The sequence below is a fragment of the Nymphaea colorata genome, chromosome 4, assembly GCF_008831285.2.
Source record: "Nymphaea colorata isolate Beijing-Zhang1983 chromosome 4, ASM883128v2, whole genome shotgun sequence".
In the NCBI taxonomy this organism is placed as follows: domain Eukaryota; kingdom Viridiplantae; phylum Streptophyta; class Magnoliopsida; order Nymphaeales; family Nymphaeaceae; genus Nymphaea; species Nymphaea colorata.
Window position 1 is genome coordinate 18,596,962 of NC_045141.1, and position 24,669 is coordinate 18,621,630.

Below are 24,669 nucleotides of genomic sequence, written 5' to 3' on the forward strand. Positions count from 1 at the left end.
CACCTGCCCGCTCCAAACGTGCTTTAGTCTCTGGCCCCGTTGCCCGTAAAAGGGCCCGAAGCAAGCTCAGAACCCAGGGGGGAGGGTGACGAAAGAGGGCCTGTGGCCTCTCTTAGGGCGATGGAATGAACAACTCACTCTAAAAAAAAAAAAAAGAAGAGTATGTGTATAACTTTTGTGATATAATACAATTTAAAAATAACAAATTTCAATATTTAGCAATACATGATAAACAAGAACATGTAATTAGGCGACACTCCCAGCTGATTCATAACCCAAATAAATGGATGATCCCTAACGGTCTCGGATCACTCGTTATGGCCACAACCATGAACGGGGAAAAGTGTTAAGTCGAACACACGCGAGAACCAAAACGCTAACAAGCGGCTAGCTTTAGCCGGTGACTTGTTTTAAGGTCCTATCACGTGTTTGATTGAGGTAATAGGCACCAGTGAAGAACAATGTGTTCATACGATGGCTTGCAGTCGTTGGCAGTGGGTGAGATGAGGTTGGTGAATATTTGACTCGGAACCAATTTGGACCTGATTTTAATTCATGTTGTTCTCATGGACCCGATTCGTTTGCATCCTTAATCGGTGCTTGAACTTTAGCTGGTGGGTTTGTGCATTCATCGTTTGATCATCCATTAAACGAAGTTTCACTGTTATTACACATCCAAGGCAGATTAGATTGAATGCATAAACAACGTTTGGGGCGAGACAGATCTATGATCCAAACCAATGTCATAAGCCGTTGTATCGGTTAAGCTTTTGAAGTGTTTTTTGTGGGCAGGCATAAAAAGGTTTTATCATGCATGAAATGATGTTTAGATCAGTGGCGCAACTACGTATAGAACAGTGCGGACAGTTGCTCACACCAGTTTCTCAATTTGTTTTTATCTTTATATTAAAACCATTTAATATTTACTTTGTTATACATGTAAGTGTCATTTAAGTATGAAAACCTGTGAATCAGTACTCCATCAAAAAAATTTTTCTGGCTCCGCCATTGATTTGGTTTAAATGTATGAACAACTTCTTAATTAGCAAAGTGAAGAACCTCTTCAATTGTGTCAGCCCCCACATGCTCTTCATTATTTAAATTATTGGATTTGACATAGTCTCTCTTGCTTGATTTGTTTATCCCAAAGTTTGATAGGTTTGGATCTCTTAGCAGGTGTAACCTACTAGCAAACAAATGATTTTACTGGCAACGTGTAAATTGGGCACGGGAACATAACATGGCCTCCCCTCTTATGCCCCTAACATGGAAATGGGTCTCTAGAAATATTCCCATGATATGGAATATGTCTTCGTAAAAGGAAGTGGTTTTTGTCAAGTAAATTTCAACTCGTGAGGCTGAAAGTAACAATTTAAAAAGTAGGGGTGTCTATGTTATTAGGTTAAGTTCTAGCCACCTTATTGAAAGGTGCACGGCCCGGAACCCTCCCGGATGAAGAGCCAAGAAGGCTGAGTGGCGTCGCGCCGAAAACTCCGAGGAAACGATTAGACAGGAAGACAAACGGGGGACGAAGGAACATTCAGATTACCAGCAGTCGTCATCGTCCTCGCGAAAATCGGGGGTAACGGAGGCGGACATGGCTTCCCAAGCCCCTGATTCACGTTTCCTTCTTTCCGTCAATGGAGATTAGTCTCGCAGTCCCTCATAAACGAAACAGCTGAGAGCAATATGAGGAGAGGTTCCCGCGGATGAAAATTGCCGCAATTCACGCAATCGGGAGGAGATCGTTCTGAGGGAAAAATGATCGTCCGGACCTACGCCCGTCGGAATCGAGGCCCCGGTGGAACGGGACTCACAGAATCGGGCACCGAGGACGACGTCTTGTGGGATTCTTTGTCCCAGGAAAGCTCCCAAGAAATCTTCGGTCTCCCGTTCTCCTCCTCGCAAGATTCCTCTTCTTGGTCATTGGATGAATCCGCTCGTCTCTGCATTCAGCCCTCCTCCAAGGAACCGGAGGAGGCGCGGGCTCTCATTGGCAGGCCGGCAAAGAGACCTCGGGAAGAAGTGAACGCCAAGAACAGGTCAGGTCAGATCCTTGGGAAGGTGCCCCGACGGGCGCTCTCAGCCCCCGCGACGTCGACGCTGATGGAGGCACAAGAGTTCGGAGAGATGATGGAGCATGTTGACGAGGCCAATTTTGCGCTCGACGGGCTCAAGCCTGGTCGGCCTCTCAGGATCCAGAGAGCTAGCCTCTTGTCGCTGCTCTCAGTTTGTTCCACTCCTCAGCAGCGTCGTCTCCTTCGCACCCATGGGTAGCTTTGATAATTTGTTATTTTATTCTTTTATTGACTGTGTGGACTTGTTGTCGACAAAATCTTATGATAATATTTTCGTCCATCAATTTCTATGTTTTGGCTGTTATTGCTTAGTTGATGATTGTTCTGGCTCATGAACTGTTCGATCAATACGGTAACAGCTGAGCTTGAAGGCTACAGCTCCAGCCCGAGGTTGCAAGTTCGATTTGACGACCGTGAAATCGTATAAGCACAATTTTGTCATGCAGTAGATTGATTTTTTGCTCAAATAGAAACAAAAATTAGTAGACAACATGTAAAAAGAACAGATACTGTTGGACTGCACGCACACACAAACACACCACACGAATAACAGTTACACAAATATGAGCCGTGCATCTTATTGATAATTAATTTCACTAACAAGCCCAAGCATCCAAGTTTGAATGCATACAACCTGTTTGTACTCGTTTGATTAGTTCTAGCAAGATGACTTTTGTTCAGCTCATCAATTTATCAAACGGAGGTGAAGCAAGCTTGGTGTAAGCTGAATTGATTCAGGCCATGATCTATTTGGTTCAATTCCCAACCCTGTTTGCGACTATTGAGGAGGCACTCATTCTTTTGCCATACCGCGATAGAAGGAGGATAATGTTATAGAACTCAAAATTTAGTGCAAACGATGAAGCGGATTTTGCGGTGCCCTTCCCCGTAGATGTCTTTAACTATCCAATCAATTGGTTAATTCAAGGTGTGAGCTACCTGGTAGATTTACCAGCATGCTAAAGTTTGTGAATAAAATAAAAAACATCATATTACAGAAAGAAGCTTGTGTGTTGATCTCCTTTCCTCTAAGACCCAATTATTGGGAACGGTGACTATAATGATTAATGATGACTGAACATGTGCATTCCTTTGAGGGGATGGAAGGGCTTTGCTTAAGACAAGTTGGTGCCTTCAAAGTTAAAACTTGAAAGAATGGCCACAAAGGCAGGCAAGTGGCAGCTAAAGGGACTGCCATGCAACCATGGAGCTTGGGATAGCAAGACCATGGTCAGGGGAAGTTATAGGCATGAAGGTTAAGAAAGGCAGTTACTTGTTGGTATTTTGCCACTAAAGGGAACGTTTCGCTACATGGTGTGACACTTGGCCAAATGACGTGCTGATGGTCAAGCAGTTAAACAAGGTGGCTGCTGCTGCAAAAGTTCGTGAAAGGCTTAGTAACTTGGAAGCGACTGCAGGCTCCATCCTGTACCTTGAAGGAGACTCTAGGCTCTTTGTTCTCCCACGTTAACAATGTTAGACTGAAGATTATGATGTTGAGAGCAGATTGGCAAGCAAACTGGCATTGTATGAATATGTAAGCTTTCTCTCTCTCTGCTGTTTGGCATGAAGAGCACGTCTGAAGATGATAAAGCAAGTTACAAGTACATATCCCTTGTGCGCAGACTAATTTTTGTTAACTTGAAGTAAAGGGCCTGTTGTTATCTTTGGTTGCAACAGGTCACTTGATGGAGTGTTATACTCATCTTAGGATTAACTTGTTGAGAAACAATAGGAAGCTTGCCCAAAAACAAGGTTCTGGAATGACCTGAATGGAGAAAATCACAATCATTGCCTATTTAATCACATTGCTTCTTAAGAAAAGGACCCATGTCAAGAATTATTTGTGATCAAAATCTATGAATGTGGATGCTGTGGTGGAGTTGGCTGAAGTGGTAAGCATGATGGAGTCTTTTGGTTGATCTTGCAGTGGCTTGACAGTGAAGCTGAAGGAGGCCCTATCAACCTTAGGTTTCATATATACAGTGGCTTATATCAATGACTATTATTTGCAATGTTAGATACTAAAGTCTAAAGTCTAAACCACACAAAACTTTGTGGGAGGTCGGTTAGTAGGCAGCTTAGTTCAAAGTTCAATGGATTCAAATGTAAGCATTACTCATAAGCATTAATGTATGATCCAATATTAATAGTGATGTATGATTGGTGCTTGTCCAAGTGAGTTCATGGAACAACTTGTGCAATTTTGTTTGTGACTTATAGTCCTGATGACTTTGATGTTATGATCAAAATCATTTTTTTGTTCAAGCGAAAGCTGTGTGACACTGTACCTTCAGTCCATTATGGTTATAAATGAGATCGCCCAGTGTTTGGTGCCATTGGTGATGGGTCCCCAAGCAGTAAGTACAATAGAGGCTTTTGGTTGATTATGCAATGGCTTGATAGTGAAGCTAAAGGAGGCCCTATCAACCTCAGGTTTCATATGTACAGTTGTTTATATCAATTATTGTCATGTGTATGCAATGTTGGATACTGAAGTTTGAACCCACACAAAACTTTGTGGGAAACTAGTTACTGGGCAACTTAGTTTGAAGCATAGTCACAAACAATGCAACTTTTTTTTCGAAAAAACGCGTTAAAAACACACAAAAAAAGTCAGCCTAAAAAAAGGACAAAAAATGTGTTTTTTTTTTGAAAAAAATGCCAAAATGAAAAATGCAAACAAACATGTTTTTTTCACATTTCACATTTTTCGTGTGTTTTCGTGTATTTTTATTTGTTTTCCTTTTTTGTATTTTCATGTTTTCTTACATTTTTTACTACCACATTTTAATTTTCATACTTTACTTTTAATTTTTTTTTTGTTTAATTGTTTTGAAATTTGTTGAGATTTTCTCGAGAAAAATAACTCACCTGTATTATACCCTAGAAAAACTTCACCATTTAAAACCCATAAATGATATCTGTGACTATGGTTTGAAGCTAAATGGATTCAATTGTAGGCAGAAACATTAACATATTATACTATTATGTAATGTTATACTTATTGGTGACGTATGATTGGTCCTTGTTCAAGCGACTTCACTGAACGTCTTGTGCAACTTTATTTGTGGCTTACAGTCTTGATGGCTTTGATGTTATGCTCAAAATCATTTTTTTTGTCCAAGCCAAGGCTATGTGATGCTGGACCTTAAGTCCCTATGGTTACAAATGAGATCACCCACTGTGTGGTGCCATTGGTGATGGGTCCCGAAGTAGGAATGACCACATCTGCCTTACATCTAAGATATGAGTCATGAAGAAATGACATGCATAGCCTATACATTGGATCAGGGATGAAGGACCTGACTTGCTGCCATCTGTGCAAGAACGTTAGAATGTTGGAGTGCTCATACATGCTCCCAATGAGATGCCAGAAGAATCCCTTCAAGGGATTTGAACATGTCACTGCCATGTAACTACTTGTACTCTAAATTGACAGTTTGTGCGGCAATGAGGTCTGCTGTGATATGGGATATGGCATGCCTAAAGTGATGAAAAAAGATGGATTCATGAAACGAAGTGGAAAATGATGTGCTTGGTTTGTGTCTTGTGGTGGCAAAAAACTGGCAATGGCTAAAAAAGGCACCTGATGGAAAAATTAGCTTGGCAGTGGGTGACAGTGTATGGACAAAGGCCATCGACTTTTCACTACTAAAAAACCTTTCTCTCTCATACATTTATTTGCTTTTCTCGTAACTATTTTTTCAGTTTTAAATTTTCAAATTTTCAAAATTTTCCTTAGGTAAGACTCTTATTGGGAAAAGCTCCCGAGAAACCTTGCAAAGAAGCCACTGAAATTGGTGATTATGGCATAAAATGATCTCTACATATTTCAATGTTAGTTTCCATTTTTTCTGCCCTTTATTTCAAGGTAACTTGGTGATGTATACATGGAACAACTGCCCCATTGTTAAGTCTAGAAAGCACAATGGCTCCAATTTGCATATATCAGGAAAGTTATTCACAATTGGCAATGGTTCTTTATTTTATTTGGTCTTTTCCTTTTTCAGGATGGCAAAAGAAATTTTTGATGCTATTTTGGGCCTGAGTACTGATGATTCGCCAAGTTCTCTTGCAGCTGCTGCTCTATTTTATGCGTTAGCATGTGATGTAAATCTCTTTCGCTCTCTTTCTCTCTCATAGTTATGGAGAATTGGATTGTGAAAGCTTAAAGCATCTTCTTTCATGGCGGCAGTCCACATTTTGCTATTAATAAGATGCTCTTCATAGCCTTATGTGCAAGTTGGTTGAGTGGTGTCCCATGTGATGAAATGAAAAATGCATTCATTTTCATGTTCACAGGTGTACCTCATATAGATCCAGAAAGTTTTGATCTCATTGTGCATTTTAGTGATTTCTTTGTCTATTTAGAATGTGTACTTTTTTGGTACTCAATAAAATCAATGGCTGAAAAATGCATACAAACACAGGAATTTACAAGTCTTGTTCATGCTGAATGCATCTGTGCCATCAGACTGGGCCAAAACAGTTTGGATTGCAAACTTGCATGTATATACTCAAACCTTGTGGGTTTATGTTGATTCCTGAGTTTAAAATATGAAGATTGCATCTAGTTTTGTGAGTACTCAAAGGCATCTGAGTTGGTTGGAGTCATTGCAACAAAAAGCATGCATATAAATTTCTGTTGTATTATGTGTACAGATGTGCTGCATGCTTGTGCATGTAAAAGAGAATAATTATTCTATGTTACCAGCATTAAAGAGATGCTCTAGATTTGAGTGTGCACAACACAGAAGTGATGAGTGTATAGCATCTCAAAAGTTTAAAACTAAACTAAAAAGAAAGAACTATCACATTTGTCGCAACAATGGAATCTATCTATGTGGACAAAATGGTCTCTGAAGGTTGTCTAAATTGACTTGATGATAGTAATAATGATGATTAGATACTGTTGTTGCTGGATATTGACAGAGGTGGGATCATGTGATTGATGGTACGAGGCAAGTCCATTTTCATTCATGTATATTTTTTAGATGTGTTGCATGAGATTGACATGGAGTCCTAGCACAGATTGTGGCTTAAATAACTGAACCAGCATGAAGGCTGAAGCTCTTTTTATCTTTCCAAATCACAAAAATGAGGGGCAACTCATTTAGTATGAATGCACACTGGCCAGGTTTATAGTCAACCTGGCTTGTATGAACCTAGCACCGTGAGTTGGCTTGAACTCAAGCAGGCGTGCATCCTGTTGACTGGACCTGGCTCAGATCTTGCATGAATCTACTTCAGCGACTTTTAATCACAAATTATTTATTAAATAGGTGGGCAATTTCTCCAGGTTTTCAAGGCCTTCTAAATAGCTTTGCCACCCTTCGTGAACTGTTGGTGGTTTTCTGTTACTTTTTTTTTTTTGGAAAAAGCTTCTTAGAGTGTTCATAGCAACAACATTAAAATTTCTTTAGTATTCCATTGATTTCTTTGTGCATGGACCATTCATAGTTAATATAAAAAAATTAGAAACAGAAAAACTATTTAATGATGCTAGTGGATTAACATAATGTTGAAAAGTCTACTTTAATCAGGTTCTATGAATAGTCTGGAACCCAGTATGAGCCTCAGACTGGTAGCCAGTCTTGGTCCCTTTAAGTCTTTGGGTGAGTTTGTTCCCTTGTGACTATTTTTTTGTACTGTTGAGACTTTGCTTTGTTGTTTTACTTTGTTCGAGTTCTTTTTTCTTTCTTTCTTTTTTTTAGTATTTTTCTATCTAGTTAAGTTCCTCAAGGAGGGGCCAGATTGATGTAAGACAGAAAAGTGCCTCAAGTAGGGGCCAAATTGATGTGCCTTATATCTGGTCTTAGAAGCCAGATTGATTCTCTCTCTCTTTGTTCATGGGTGGATGGATATGATTGTGAATATTTAACTGAAATTTCTAAGAATATAATGTTGTCATATGAGGTGTAAAATCAATTGTGAAGTATTGAATGGTACGATTACATATTTATCAGCTTCTCTATTTCATATATGCTTTTCAACTTTTCATAAATTATTGTTTGTTTAGAATTTTACAAGAAAACCTTTTAGTATTCTTTATTTATTTCCTTCTCTAAAAATTTTGTTGGGACTTTTTTTGGGATTTCAAAAGAGTTCATAATAAGCCATGTTTAGCTTTGTCAAGATGTTGACATAACTAATATATGTTACTATTTTTATTGGCACATATATGTTGTAGACAGTGGTGTTATGTCGTTACATCATTTTTATTTGAGGCAAAGGATGTTGGTCTTGTGTACGTTTTTTATTTACACATTTTCTAGACCTATCTTCTGTGGCTTAGAAAATTATATTTTCTAGACCTATCTTCTGCGGCTTAGAAAATTATCTATAAATAAATAATTCTTTTGTGACTGATTCCTAAATCTGGTACTTGATTTTTTCCAGGGTCAAGATGAGCATCTATTAGAATCATCTGCATATGTTCGTTTTCTTCTAAAGTTATTGAATCCATGTGCATCGGCTGATATTGAAAGAAAGCCCATAATTGGTTCTAAGTTGCTGGCTGTAAATGGAGATGTAGGCTTGTTAACAAAAAAATCGAAAGGTGTTGAGTCCACCACGATGGCAATCATGTTAAAGGTTCAAGAGTTATTGCTGAGTTGCAAGGAGTTACATATGGGCAATTGTGATGAAGACGTAACTAAAAGACCTCAGTTGAATTCAAAATGGGTGGCTTTGTTGGCATTGGAGAAAGCATGTCTGTCAACCATATCTCTTGAAGGTATTATATTGAGAATTCCTTCTTTCTTTGATTTTAAATAGTCCGCTCCTCTTTCTAACAGGAGTTTGCGTGAGCAAGCGCTATATGACCGTCTCTTAGAACTCTTGCTCTCTCTCTTATTATTCTCCATCTGGTCCAAGTTCTGTATAGCATGCATGATGAAGTTTCCAAATGCCTTTTTGCCACAAGGGAAAAACCTGGATTTCTAGATAGGAAAGCTTGAACATACAGCAACTCAGAATTTGTTGTCATGGGAACGTTTAGATTGCTTATTATGTGGTGGTATATTTCTCCAATATGTTACTTTTGTAAGTCAATATAATCTTTAATGTTTCAGTGAAAACTGTAAGGTCCTATATCTGTTATGTCTATATTTTCAGATACATCTGGTTCAGTGAGAAGAGTTGGAGGAAATTTTAAGGAAAAATTGCGAGAACTTGGAGGATTAGATGTTGTATTTGGTGTTGCTGTTGATTGCTATTCTGTACTGGAGGTGAGTATTGACATCCACTTGATTACTCAATACCTTTTGATCAAAGCACTTGACACATGAGCATAGGAATTAAAGTTCTAAAAGCTGCTGGGATTTGATTCTTCTATTTGCTAAAACGTACAATATGGCACTTAGGTGTTTTTGGTCTTTTGTTTACTGGAGGCGGTGAGTTATGGTCCCATAGCTTTGGGACTAAGATTGGTGGAGTTTCTGATATATTTGCAAAATATTTTTAGTTGCTGCCATTCTGGTCTTTCGTTAATGCCAGAATTGTCTTGATTTGCTGTTTATTCTGGCATCAGTAACCTTTAAGGGTCTATATTGGATATACAAGACACTAAATCAAATAAAATAGCACATGTACTTACCGATGCTGTTTTATCAGGCAATACTGAAGGAAAGCATGTCTCCCTTGCATGAATTAAAATCTGGTGATTCTTTGCAAAGTCTAGCTCTGCTAGCAAAATGTTTGAAGATAATGGAGAACTCTACGTTTTTGAGTAAAGATAATCAGGTACTCAAAATGCTTACTTCTGTGGAATAAGTTAATTTGACCTTTTAACTTATTGTAACTATTTGTGTATAGAGCCATCTGTTAGAGATAAACTCAAAATTTGGATGTGATGGATCAACACTGTCCTTCATAGGACTCGTCATAAATGTAATCAGAGTTCTGTCAGGTAGTTAGATATATCCATTTTGACTTGGTGCCTTCTCTCTGAGACTAGTCTTTTGACCTATTATATGTGTTTTGTGCAACTCGCACCTCTTTTCAGGAATTTGTCTATCTGATAATTCTCCTCAATCATCTGCTGAACCAGCATCCAGCCACGACTTGGATGGGCTTGGTACTTGTCATTCTCAAGGTTCTGAAGTGAAATCACAGGGTCTTAAAGGTATGTAAAACTTATTTCTATGGCATCTTTAATGTGTAAACTGTTTTTTGCCTTAGATGTAATCCATGTCAAAGGCTATGGAATCTCAAACTTCTATTCCATATTGAAGCTGGATTTGTCTAGCTGTTACCTTTTCATTTTCTTCCTTGATTGTTATATGAAGGTTCTGCCATATTTAGAGAAATCACTTATACTACATGGGGAAATGCATGAAACTAGAAATGGAATGTTGAACAAACTTCAAGCATGCTGTGGTCTCCTTAACTGCACACTTTTCAGGTCACCCATGTTGAGAAATCTAGGCTAGTAGAAACTCTTGGATCTAAGTAGCTCCTGTTATTTGTATGCCACATGGTCTTTCATTTTTATTTGGTTTTCTTTATTTTTTATTCTTTATTTTTCTCCAAGCCCCAGCTGTTGGTGTGGCAGATTCTGTCATGACAACAGAGTTCTAAACCTGTGAGAGTTGCCTCCGGTGCAGTATAGGCCTTAGGGCTAATGGTACCGCTTTGGGGTTTTATGCTGCCAGGAATGTGACTCATTCTCATTGTCTGGGTGAGGTGTCCTTGTATAAGAAACCAAAAGAAAAAGTCCATGGTCACTTTTCATTTGGATGTCACTAAATAATTATCTAATCTCCAAAGAAGTTTATATGTAAGAGAACACATCCAATCTTGGCCGTTGTGGTCAAAACTTTGCAGCTGTTTCTTTGGGACAGGGGATGCATCTTCGTCCACCATGCTAAAATAATGTTGCCCTTATGTATGTGGTTTCACAGAACATATGTATGTATGTGTCGTACATATGTGTTTATAATGTCAATATGTATGTCTCATGCATGTATCATTATATGTTTAGAGCCTTTCTTTGTAAATTTAATTTCTTGAATTTTTAGTTTTCTCGCTTTCTTGTTTTTGACCTAGGTTTAACAGGTTAACCTGCCAAACGACTAGCAATTGGCTAGTTTAGCAGCTAGCATTGTAGTTATTGAACCAGACAACAGCTGGCCTCTTGGCATCATTATGTGTAAATATGTAAATTCCCTCTTGTAAATTCGTTCGAAGTATTTTTGTGCGAGGAACCTTACTATTTTTAAGTGCTTGGTGTGCCTCAGTGGACTGTTGCCTTGTGTGGCTCTTGGGAAGGCCTCAAATTCTAAACAAATTTATCTCCTACAAATCTATCTCTACTATGGAGCTTGCTTTCTTGCTTCCTTTTGTGACCTTGTTGTCCTTTGTAAAGCAGAAACATGGAATGTCAACTTCCAGGTGACCAAGGTATAAGGTATATATGTATTGCAAAGTAAAAAGTAAGATCAGTGATAAAAAAATTGTATTCGTTTTGTCTGGATGCTAAACGATTTGATCCAGAATATACCTTATCCTCCATTGTTCATATGATACTAGTGTCCTTGTACCAGTATTAAATAAAAAAGTCTTTACGTGGTTCTTCTTTGTATGAATATTCCTAAAGGAAAAGTGCCTTCATAAAGATACATGAACTTGAAAAAATTCCACTGTGTTGTTTTATCATTTGAATGGTTTTATGGACAACTTTTTGGCTTTAAACCTTGTTATTATGCTAGCCTTATATCTGCGTAATAGTGCGATGCTGGTAATCATATTTTTTTGTAATTGCATGTAGATGACATGATTATCGTAGTAGTAATAAGAATGACATCAAACAGATTAGGGAAGGTTCAATTTGGAAAATTAGATTTGGGCTTTCTGACATAGTTCTGGAAATTGAGGTTGCACACTCTTCTATGGGATATTTTCCTTCATAAGCCACGTTTGCTGCAGATACTGTTACCTACTTATCAATTACAGATCTGCAGATCAATAAAAACTACTGTGGTTGTGGGATAAGAAAGATATTGACAAATCCTTCACAACAATTATAATCCTTTTGACAACTGATTGGCTCTTTCACATGTTTAATTTATATCCAGGCCTGACATAATACATGTATTTCATGTTGCTAGTTAGTTTAGTTATGCTTTTACACAAGTTGACATGAATGTTGTTGTTCACATGGTATCTATCTCAAAGGTTCTGTTGCCTAGAGTTTCTCTTTGTGTCTCGTCATTTTTTTTGAACTTTAGATTTGATTATGTACATCTACTCTGGTTGGGGGAATGAAGTGAGCACTTATCATTCTGTTGCTGCTGTTTGGGATGCAATAAGCAATGGATTTATGAAATATGCCATATGGATTATGTATCAAGAAATTGAGAATGATCATGCATTTTTTCTTACCTCCCTCCCCCTCTCTCTCTTTAACACACACATACTATGCCACATGGACATGCCTGGAAGGGTGTTGCACCCATGTCAATGTGGCTGGACTCTGGTGTGGATACGAGACATGGCTCGGACACGTCTGACTCATATTTTATATTTTTGGTGTACTTTGTATAGTAATTCATATTTTTTGAATACAAGTTATGAATGTATGTGTTTGCTTAAAATTTTACTGTTGCTATGTGTGGGTGTATTGCCATTCTGCATCCAAGTTTTATGAAACTGCTGAATGAGTGTCCGTGGCTGCACTTGTGTCCACACCATGCTGTGCGACATACCACACATATTACCTCAAGTTGCCCAAAAAAGTTTAGACACATACAATGTTTTCTTGTATGTGCGGCACTGATCCAGTTTGTTGGGTTATGTATTTTGTGGATCTCTATAAATATTTGTTACTTATGAACTCTTATCATATTTCAGAAACAGGCTGTTGCAGCACCAAGGTCTCCAACATCCCATGTGAAGAAAACAATTTAACGAGTAATTGTTGGGAAACGTCTGATTCATATTCAGATTTATCTGGTGCCAAATTTGATTCTGCTGCATCAGAAGATAATGTTTCTGTTGTCAAGAATAGCAATGGTCGATCACCATTTCTGTGCCTTAAGAGAGAAAGCATATCAAGCTCAAAATTGTCTTGCAAAAGTGCCAATTGTTCCAAAAAGAAGTCCAGCGACTCGGATAAGCTGCATAATCTGGCAAATGATATGAAAGCTGAAACTGATGACAAAAACCACGATCCATTTGCATTTGATGAAGATGATATAGAGCCTACTAAATGGGAGACATTGTTGTCAACCCATAAAAAACCATCCCAAACAGCACACAGCAAAATGTCAGAATGCAATATGGATAATGGAGAAGAAACTGAGTTGATGAGAGACAACCACGAAGCCTGTGAAGGTAACTCCATCTCCTTGCCAAATGCAGACTCATCAGCTACGGATGAAACCTCTGACCTTCTTGGAGAATGCCTTCTCACTGCAGTCAAGGTAGTGGTTGTCTTTGTGCATAAGCATATTGAAATTGGATATACTGGCTAGAAATAAAAAAATTTTCAATTGTGAAAATTATCTTCAAATCGTTTAATTTAAAGTACAAGTTGCTTGCTGCTGTAACATAGATTATAATCCAATTGTCAGCTTGTCATGAGCTACTGAGTCCATAAATGATAGTATGATACTATGTCTCCATGTTCTGAGCTGATCTCCAAGCCATGACCTGCTTGTATCTAACACCCAAACTGACATACATGCTGTGTTCTGTGGAATGTCATCCATATGTTTCTTTCTGAAGTTGCTTATTATTTTAGCCTATGCCTACTTGATTTGTGTGGAGATGGAGGCATGACTTGGAGATCCCATGTTTACCATGCAGCAGGAAACCTGTGGAATGTGCTTTGCAGTTTGTTCTATTATGTCCCATCATCTTCATGCAGTTAGTGCTTCTGTATATCTATTGCTGTATTAAGTCTTCATAGGTCTTGTTACTAAGAAGAGGTTGAATTTTAACGATCACATAAATGCTTCTCTATAAACATGGGTATCATTTGTTAGATTTTTTAATGTCGATCACTGGCTATATATGATGGTCAAGTGGTTGTGAGCCTTCTTTTCCCTCTTGATGTGAATATCATCATTGTTCTCTCCTTTTGCTTTATTCTTTTGGTCCACATTTGTCTGGGTATTGGGTAACTGTATGTAAGACAGTTTTTTTGCCTTTTCACCTCAGGTTCTGATGAACTTGACAAATGACAATCCAATTGGCTGTCAGCAGACTGGTGAATGTGGTGGACTTGATACAATGGCACATTTAATAGTTGGTCATTTTCCAAGATTTCATTTACAGCCACCAGCTAGCCAAAACAACAATTATCATCACCAGAACATCAAGCATCTTAGTGATCAGGAGTTGGACTTTCTTGTTGCTATCTTAGGCTTTCTTGTGAATCTGGTAGAGAAGGATAACACAAACAGGTGGCTTACTGCTTTTCTCTTCTAGTTTGTTTATGCATGAGATCAGTTGTATATTGATTACATGTTTACTTGGTTTTTGCTATTTTTTATACATTTGATGTTTAACATATGAGCACTGAATTAAATTTATGTTTACATGCTATTGAGTAGTCAGAAAAATCATTGAGATCTCAAGTTAAATATGGCACCCTCATAAAGTTGTTGCTAGTCTGAAGAGTGGATCAAGGGATGAAGCTTAAGTTTTTAACAGTATGCTCGAAGACCATTGTTCCACTTCTCCTGAAGCACTTTTGGGTGGTTAGAAATTGGCATCCTTCCTGAGTGATCCAGGTTGAACTGTGGTGCCTGTTCTATGGATAGAACAAGAATGGGGACCTCAGGTTGTTCAATGTCACTCGGTCAGGGTATGAGAAGTCAATCCTTCTCACTGGATCTTATAATTGCCATTTCGTTGCTTGTAACAATGTTTAAGTTCATCTCTATTTTAAAAGAACTAGGTTGGCATGTCACAGGAAGAAGCTCTGGTGGTAAAATTACATATAGCTGCTAGATCTCTATGAAAGGGTGCACTATATGTGATATATGGCTAGTCTTGAAACTTATTTTTACTCATTTTTGGGATTAGAATAATTAATGTTGTGGTTAAGAAATGAAAAATTATCTTAAGATGCATATTTTATGTGTATCTAATTAAACTAGTTTAGAAGGGATTTATGAGTCAATTCTAAAATTATGTCGTCTAAGATTTTTTGACAAGTTTCATTTAGTTTTGAGGAAAGATATCATGTGATGTTGGAATTATGCATGTTAGAAGAACTATATGAATTACAAAGTTGAGTTATTGAAGACTTGAGGATCACAACAATAAGGCATGATGTTGCCTTTATTGCTAAAAGTAAAGGGTACAATGTGTACAAAAGGGATCTGGGGATCAAAGTCTCACAAAAGTGTAGCTTACTCGCTGGGAACCTGGTCCCATCTCTGTAAAGGAATGGTATAGTGAAAGTTTGCACATATAATGCTCTAGTGAATCACACACAAAAGGCTATAAAAGTCACACAGGCTCACCAAGGCTCTATAAACACATATCCCATTATGATTGTTGAAGTATGTTAGATGGGTCTCGGGACCGGGTCCGGATCCGTATCCGATCCAACTTGTAGCCCTTGTTGGGCATTATTTAAGTTGTGTAACCCTAATCCTTATGGTGTGAATGAAAGACAAAGGAGAGAGAGAGTCTGGCGGCTAGTGGGCACCGGCTCCTCCTCATTCGTGGTTTTTTTCCTCTTGTTGAGGGTTTTTCCACGTTACATCGTGATCGTTGTTTCTCTTCCTCTTCTTGTTCGTGTTTCTACATGGTATCAGAGCCGACGAGTTTGGGAAATTTTTAGGGTTTGTGAAGTTCCAACCCTAATATCTCTCACCGCTACCATCGCCACCACTGCAGTCACCGCCGCCGCTGCCGCTGCCACTACCGCCGCCGCCGCCGCCGCTGCTGCCACTGCCGCAGCCGCTGCCGCCGCCGCCACCACCGCTGCCGCCGCCGCCGTTGCTGCAGCAGCCACCGCCGCTGCCGCCACCGTTGCTGCAGCAGCCACCGTCGCCGGTGTACCCAATACCACTGTCGCTGTTTCCGCCGCCGCCGGTGTCACTCTTTGCGCCATCGCCATCGCAGCCACTCTTGCGGCGTCGCTCTTGCGCCGTCGCTCTTGTGTTGTTGACCGTCACCGTTGTCCCTTGCGCCACTGCCTTTTGCGCCGTAGTCTTGCTTCCCGAAGAAGAAAGAAGATATGCGTGCTTAGGCGCTTCCTAAGCTTGCCTCCCCCTATTCATGTCACTTCCTAGGGGTCTTTTGCAAATCCGGTGAAGTGCATCCGCCTCTTACCTGCAATATATTGCTTGGTTGATCTTTGATTCCATCTTCTTGTTTTTGTTTGGCGCCCACCGTGCAAGAAGAGGTGGCTGGTCCGTGACTTGGTAGAGGACGTAAAGGAGGAGAGGAGCATAACTTGAGGATTGCCTCAACGTCTGCCGGCGCTCCGACGATCGTTTCCCCCAATCGACATTCTGTTCACTCTTGGGGCTGATTGGGAATCCAGATATTACTGCCCGTTGGTGCTCTCTGTTGTCATCGGTGCCTCTCTTGTTGCCTCCTGTTGGACTATCTGTGATTATGGCAGCTTCTTCATCTATAGACGTTATGGCGGATTGCCGTATGGGAGAGTGGATCATTGATAGTGGCGCTACTCACCACATGACCGGCGATCCTAAGGTCTTTCATGGGTATAAGCTTTCATCAGGAAAGGATCGTGTTTCCCTTGCCGATGGTTCATCTATCTCTGTGGCTGGAAAAGGGAGTCTCCCACTTTTGAACAAGTTCTTAGTCCACAATGCTCTACATGTTCCTCATATTCCCTTGAATCTCTTGTCGGTTAGCAAGATCACGAAGGAGTTAAATTGCGAACTTATATTTTCCGCTGATCGCTGTGTTATGCAGGACTTGGTGACAGGGAAGAGGATTGGGATTGGCCTAGCTTCTGACGGGCTCTATCGTTTACCTATGCGTGCTGCTCAGGCTCTCATGACGGCAGTCAGCCAAGCCACGAAGAATAGAGAGGACTCCCTTCAGTTGCTTCTACGGTGGCATGAGCGCCTTGGACACTTGCCTTTTGGCCTTCTTAGACAGTTGTTTCCTGATATATGTTCCAGGTTAGATATGACTATGGTGTCTTGTGATGTCTGTCACCTGGCCAAACATGTTAGGGCTTCGTACCCATTGTCTAGCCATCGGTCTAATGAGGTATTTGCCATGATTCATTCTGATGTTTGGGGGCCTGCAGGGATTCCTTCTTGTCATGGTTTTCAATATTTTATCACCTTTATAGATGATTATTCTCGTAACACTATTGTCTACTTGCTAAAAGACCGTAGTGAAGTTCCTACTGTCATAGAGACTTTCATTGCTTATGTGGAAACTCAATATGGAGCATCTGTTAAGACATTTCGATCTGACAATGCTCGAGAGTATATGTGCCAGTCTGTTGATAGCTTCTTTCGAAAAAAGGGAATTGTTCATGAGACTTCCTGTAGTTATACCCCTCCTCAAAATGGAGTTGCTGAACGAAAAAATCGTCAGTTATTGAATATGACTCGGGCTCTTCTTTTTCAACGTCATGTTCCAAAAAAAGTATTGGGGGGATGCTGTGTTGACCAGTGCGTATCTTATAAACCGGTTGCCTAGTCGCGTGTTGAATGGAAAGACGCCTCACTCTCTGTTACCGGGGACTCGTGAACCTTTCTCTCTTCCACTCAGAGTTTTTGGTTGTGTTTGCTTTATTCACAACCATAGTCCTCACATTAAAAAGCTTGATCCAAGATCTATTAAGGGCATTTTTTTAGGGTATTCTCCCACTCAAAAAGGGTACAAGTGTCGAGACCCTTCCACTGGTCGGGCCTATGTTACCAAAGATGTCACTTTCCTTGAACATGTTTCCTATTTTGGTGAGAATCCTCTTCAGGGGGAGTACTCTATGTCACGGGAAGAGTATTCTCCGAGTCAGGAAATTCAGTTTACAGATTTTTTGGACTACAGGCGTGACTCCGTTGGTCCATCTAGTGAGGTGCATGAACAAGAGAAAAATGGTCCATCTAGTGAGGTGCATGAACAGGAGAAAAATGGAGAGTGTTCCACTGAGGCAGAAGAGAAGTGCAATCGTTTATTTGGGCAAGTTTACTCTAGGCGAAGAGTTTGTACAGATGAGATGACAGGTGGTGAGAATTCTACTCCCAATCCAATTAGTCCTTCCCTGGATGACCCAAGTCGTGCGCAGAAGCAACCTGTTGAAGAAGAGATTCAGACTGTTGCTGCTAGTGAAGAGCTTCCCATCGCCCTGCGAAAGGGTGTCAGGTCATGTACTCAACATCCTATTGGTAACTTTGTTTCATATTCTAGACTGAGCAAGGACTACAAATGCTTTGTATCTTCTCTTTCTTTGACTATGATTCCCAGGAATGTTGCTGAGGCTCAGAGTGATCCTAAGTGGACCTATGCTATGCAAGAAGAGATGGAAGCCTTGCGAAGAAACATGACATGGGAAGTTGTAAAGATTCCTGAGGCGGCTCACTTGGTTGGATCTAAGTGGGTCTACACCATCAAGTACAAACCAGATGGGAGTGTTGAAAGATACAAAGCTCGTCTTGTGGCCAAGGGGTTTAGTCAGAAATATGGGATTGATTATTTGGAGACCTTTGCTCCTGTTGCGAAGATGAAGACGGTCAGAGTCATTATCTCTTTAGCTGTGATGAAGGAGTGGAAGATGTACCAACTTGATGTCAAGAACGCATTTCTCAATGGAGACCTTGAAGAGGAAGTATATATGTGTATGCCTCCAGGATATGAGGAACCTGGAAAATGTTGCAAGCTAAGGAAGGCTTTATATGGGCTCAAGCAATCTCCTCGAGCATGGTTTGAACGACTCAGACTTGTCATGAGACAATGTGGATACCATCAAGGGAATGGAGATCATACACTTTTTGTGAAGAGAAATAAGCAAAAGGTTACTATTCTGTTGGTATATGTTGATGATATGATTGTCACAGGTGATGATGAAGATGAAATAATGAAGTTAAAGAAACTGTTGGCGATCGAGTTTGATCTTAAGGACCTTGGTAAGTTGAAATACTTCCTTGGCATAGAAATTGCTAGGTCTGGGACTAGCCTTGTGCTAAATCAACGGAAGTACACTCTAGATTTGTTAAAGGAGACTGGGAAACTAGGGTGTAGACCAGCTTCTACTCCTCTAGATGCTGGCCATAAGCTAAGTCTGAGAGACGGGGAGCCACTCTGTGAAGAGGCAAAAAGAAGATATCAATGTCTTGTAGGGAAGTTAATTTACCTTACTCTCACTAGACCTGATATTACCTTTGCTGTGAATGTGATGAGCCAGTTCATGCATGCTCCCACGGATGCCCACTTGAAGGCTGTTGACAGGATCTTGTGCTACTTGAAGAGGAATCCTGGCAAAGGTCTCTTATATGTCAAGCAAGACACTCTTGGGATTGAAGGTTATTCAGATGCAGACTGGGCAGGCTGTATTGACACTAGGAGGTCCACCTCTGGCTATTGTATTTATTTGGGAGGGAATCTCATAGTGTGGAGAAGTAAAAGGCAAGATGTTTGTTCGCGTTCCAGTGCTGAAGCAGAATACAGAGCTGTTGCTATGGGAGTTTCTGAGCTTTTGTGGCTGAAAGTATTGTTGACTGATATTGGTATAAAAGTTGAAGAACCAATGAAGATGTATTGCGATAACAAGTCTGCAATTAACTTGGCCAACAACCCTGTGCTTCATGACAGAACAAAGCATGTTGAGATTGACCGACATTTCATTCGAGAGAGAATTGATGCTAAAGAACTTATACTTCCTTACATGAGATCTGAAGACCAAACGGCTGATGTTCTGACGAAGGCTTTATCTTCGACCTCATTTGAGAGAAATGTATCCAAGTTGGGCATGTTTGATATGTATGCCCAACTTGAGGGGGAGTGTTGAAGTATGTTAGATGGGTCTCGGGACCGGGTCCGGATCCGTATCCGATCCAACTTGTAGCCCTTGTTGGGCATTATTTAAGTTGTGTAACCCTAATCCTTATGGTGTGAATGAAAGACAAAGGAGAGAGAGAGTCTGGCGGCTAGTGGGCACCGGCTCCTCCTCATTCGTGGTTTTTTTCCTCTTGTTGAGGGTTTTTCCACGTTACATCGTGATCGTTGTTTCTCTTCCTCTTCTTGTTCGTGTTTCTACAATGATGATACAGGCAATTATAGCAAGACAAATGCCACTCTTGTGGTTACAGGCTACAGCCAAACTTGAATGTATTTGTCAGATGAAATCCCATGTTTTCAAGCAAAGCTTCTCATCTATACGATCTTTGTGGTAGTGATCTTTCACATTACATTGGAGAATTACCTAAGAAAGCACAAAAGTTAGTGGTGGAGTGGTGATTATTTGAGTCAACCATAATTAGCATCAGTATGTGCAATTAATTCTGATGGAAATGAAGGGAATACAAAGTCATTCAGTAAAAGTGCTTTTGGTGAACCACATTACTGCACCCATGTCAACTGAAGTTGAAGCCTATAAAACTAAATCTCAAGTCTGAACATTAATATGTTTGATATGGTGAGTCCGAGATGAAATGGTACTTAAATCTGTTGACATCGAGTAGGATGGGGTGTCTATTGTCAATCTCACCAATACTCCAATCTTTTGCTAATACGGAATGCAATTTTGAGAAGGACCTTTGCACATCAGTACTCCTCTGCAAACTTTAATTAGGAAAATTTGGATAGCAGGATAATTTCCTAGAGGTAGATTTTATATCCAAGCATGGTACATATGAAACTATGGGATGCCGATACTGGAATGTAAATCAACACTGACTACTTGGTTGATACTGTCCCCATTGTAGTCTCTCGTTCTCTCTCTGTCCCCTTCCCTAATCAGATGAGATGATTAAACATTTTCATGATCCTGCAGTTCACACATGAATATTTGTACATGTACGTTACGGGATCACTGTTTTCCTGCAGGGCACGTCTTGCTGCAGCAAGTGTTTCTTTACCAAGCCTGAGGAAACCAGATGGAAAGAATAATTGTGTCGCTGTAATTCCATTGCTCTGCTCTATCTTTTTAGCCAATCAAGGATCTGGGGAGGCAATCAAAGATGCAGCAGCGGTACCCTTGGTAAGTGGCAGTTTTTGTTGATTGCCACCCTAATGTATTGTATTGCTGCTCGGAAGTTTCTCGAACATGATAAGCAGAAACTAAATGGTGTGAAAATATGAAAGATAATACTGCTGTGAAAGTTTGGACCTCCTTCCTGTTTAATGAAACATGAATAGGTGCATAAATTTTCAGTGTCATTATTATATCCAAAACACTCAATTCGTTTTGTTTGTTTCCCATTTTAATATCAATTTTTTTATTCATTATGTTCTCTAGAATGATGAAACTTCAGTATTGCAAGGACAGCGTGAAGCAGAGAAGATGATTGTTGAGGCTTACAGTGCTCTTCTTCTTGCCTTCCTCTCAATTGAAAGGTTTGCTTTGTCTTCCCATTTTAAATCTTGAGCCACAATCAGATCTATGATTTGGCGACAAAGTTAAAGTTGACTGGACCTAGTCAGTGCAAATTTTTTTGTCTTTGGCAAAGTATGCTAGTACTTCTTTTGAGAAAATGTAAAGGAATTTTTTTTCACTTTTTACTTTTGATATGGTAGGCTATAAGCCATACTATGACATTGACTGGGCAGAACACAGAAGTGAGTGTGAATTTCAACATTCTACAAGTGCTATTCAGCTCATCAAACATGATAATACTCGGGAACCACTGTGAGCTGTCCAATGAGTCCGATTAGATGTTCATAGTTTGTCATATTTAAAATATGAAGTTACTTTTTGCTTTTGATGAAGCAAATTCTACTTTTTATTTGATGCTGTAGAGTGTAGATTGTGAAAGCACTGACCAGATTTTTCAGATGGTTCACAGTGGTTCTCATGGGTTTTTATGTTTTGTGAATTCTTACTTTCTAGAATCACTATATTTATGTGTCTATGTATTTATGCTCGTCAGGCTCAATAGGCGTACTACCTTCTCAGGGACTAATTGATATTCTTGCATCATGCAGCTACATCCCAGAACTTGGACTCTCTCTCGCTCTTTCTCTCTCTCTCTTGATATATATATATATATAAAACCTGGCCCATATGTATTCCTACGTAATACGGCATAGAAAGGAATATTACATTTTGATAAACCGTTGTTGGAACAACCCAGACAACTGAGATCTCTTTAATTGAAGGCATTTAGTGAAGAGAGACACCCAATTTTGTCAGTTGTCTGAAGAGTGGGTTGTTCGGATTGTGTTGTCTACATATATGTGTGTGTAGACCCTTTCTACCACTTGCATAACCTTGCCAGAGTGTAGTGTCATTAAACTTTCAAGCTTCAGTTAATAAAATCTTGATGTTTTATTCATCTTTTTTTCCTTTGTTCAGCTCGAGTGCCCGTGAAGCCATTGCTTGTCACCTCCCAGAAAACAACCTGAGAATTCTTGTACCAGTACTGGAGAGATTTGTGGTAAGTGGATTATATTGGCAAATGGATTCCTTTCCAAGTTTTTTGGAGGACACTGTTCCATTCATATAGCTTCTTCAGAGAGAATTTTGTGGGGAACAATTTAATAACATCACTCTTTTTGTGCAGTGTTTCTGGTATATAAATTCTTGTCACTAGGATTTTTTGTTTTCAGAACTAATGTTCATTGGTCTTGACAGGCATTTCATTTGTCATTGAACATGATATCGCCAGAAACTCATTCAGCAGTTAGTGAAGTAATTGAATGCTGCAGGTGCCCATAATTCACTAAGGTTCCATCAGTTACTGACCATACACTTATGTCATCTAACTTTTTTCCGTTGGTGTAGAAATGACAATTGAAGTGTTGTATTCAATTTTTTTGTTGTATATTTTTTGATTGGTCCTCTTTTGTCACTGTTTTTTTTTCTCAATTATCAGAATACAAATTGTTGAAACAAAAATTATGTATATAATAGTGTCAATTTCCCACGATCCCATTCCTGATGTGTATAATTCCATTTTCCTTAACTTATCGAATTGTTTTCAGTTTCCGCAGTTTGCCACTAATTTCACCATATTGATAGCATGGATGCTGTATCCATCGACAGACTTTCTCTACGTCATGTTTTCAGGCATTGTTCATTGAGTGGTCGAATTGTAAGCACGTTGAATGTGTCATTGGTCACAGGTGATCTCGGTGAGTTTTAGGAACTAATCAATGTTTTACATGAGAGAGAATGTGATGAAAATGGAGAGTGGGTAGCCAATTCTTAAGGAGCTTCAATGCCTCATTTGATTGTTGAAACACCGGCGTCCCTGCGATAGAGATGGAACATTGTTCCAACCACCTCCAAGGGCATGTTTGATTTGCAATCCCAATCTATTGAATGAATGGGGTTGAAAACAGATTTCATGGAACGCAGTGTCAACACGTTCCGAATTTAGCAATGGCAAGAAGTGGAACGTTGGGAAATGGACAAATGAAGCAAGTCAAGGAATGTTGGTAGGGGGAACATCTTGTGCTGCTTGTTTTGGAAACAGTAAATCAAACATACCAGAAGGGTGAAAGCATTTTGCAGGTATGCCTCTATATGTCCTGCCCTTACCACAAACCACCTGTTGGAGGGTAGGCCTCCGTCCTTTTATTCAAGAGTGAATGTGGCAAACAAGGAACATTACAAGAAACAAGAAATATGACAGAAAAAAATTATTTCCTTCCCGTAGATCAAATCAACCTGAACCATAAACCAGGCAAACAGCAAAGCTAAACACACTCCCCTAACTAATTCAAGACAAATCTCGAATATAAGGTGGATTCCTCACCGGAAACCGTAACAGATTAAGGAAGCACTATGACCAACAATCAGATCCTTCGGCAGATTGCTTCTACTTTCCAGACAGAACCTCAGCCAACCAGTCCACCATTTGTTATTTGACACAACTGCCGCCATCTTAATAGACCTCCTGTCAAGATGACTTAAAATTTCTTCCAACAACTTAACCTCTCCTGATATTTCATTACATCTCTTATCTTTACTCCTATGTAGAAGTTGCATAGCCCAAAACTATTCCTTTTCTTACATCTCCTTAGGTATGTCAATTATATCCGATTTAGATCAGTTATATGACTAGATCATTTAAGAAAAAATCTGATGTGAAAAAAGAAAATCAATATCCAATTAAGAAATCGGATTCAATTTGGATTTAAGGAATGACATCCGATCGGGTTCGGATTTGGATATATATAAATATTTGATCAGATAGTATTTAGTTTTAATAAAATATCATGTATCCACTACTCTTACATTTTGAAAATCAACTAGATTCATATTAAATCGAATATAAATGTGAAAACTGGATTTGGATCGGTTTAGATTGTGATTTCTGGTTTCAGATTCGGATTCAGATATGACTTTTCTCAAATTCAAATTTAAATTTAAATATGTGTACCAGGAAAAATGGATACGGTTAAGGGTATATGTGATTCGATTCCCATTGATCCTACACTTAAAAAAGAAGGGAACCTCTTCTACACACTTTCACTT

The 24,669-nt window shown here is 39.5% G+C and overlaps 1 protein-coding gene across 1 annotated transcript; it reads left to right on the top strand.

Moving 5' to 3' along the window:
• Nucleotides 1–1,471: 1,471 nt before the first annotated feature.
• LOC116252803 (wings apart-like protein 2) lies at nt 1,472–23,125 on the top strand. Its single transcript, XM_031627343.2, has 13 exons — nt 1,472–2,273; nt 6,092–6,191; nt 8,481–8,817; nt 9,198–9,310; nt 9,696–9,824; nt 9,897–9,990; nt 10,087–10,206; nt 12,933–13,504; nt 14,244–14,488; nt 21,075–21,228; nt 21,487–21,584; nt 22,543–22,624; nt 22,822–23,125. The coding sequence occupies exons 1-13, from the start codon at nt 1,762–1,764 to the stop codon at nt 22,903–22,905; spliced, it is 2,640 nt and encodes an 879-aa protein (XP_031483203.1). The 5' UTR covers nt 1,472–1,761; the 3' UTR covers nt 22,906–23,125.
• Nucleotides 23,126–24,669: the final 1,544 nt, after the last annotated feature.

Bases quoted from the DNA above. Each gene is read 5' to 3' on its own strand.
- LOC116252803 (XM_031627343.2), top strand. From the start codon at position 1,762: ATGATCGTCCGGACCTACGCCCGTCGGAATCGAGGCCCCGGTGGAACG. The intron at 14,489-21,074 runs GTGGCTTACTGC...GTTTTCCTGCAG, and splicing joins GAGAAGGATAACACAAACAG to GGCACGTCTTGCTGCAGCAA. The intron at 21,229-21,486 runs GTAAGTGGCAGT...TATGTTCTCTAG, and splicing joins ATGCAGCAGCGGTACCCTTG to AATGATGAAACTTCAGTATT.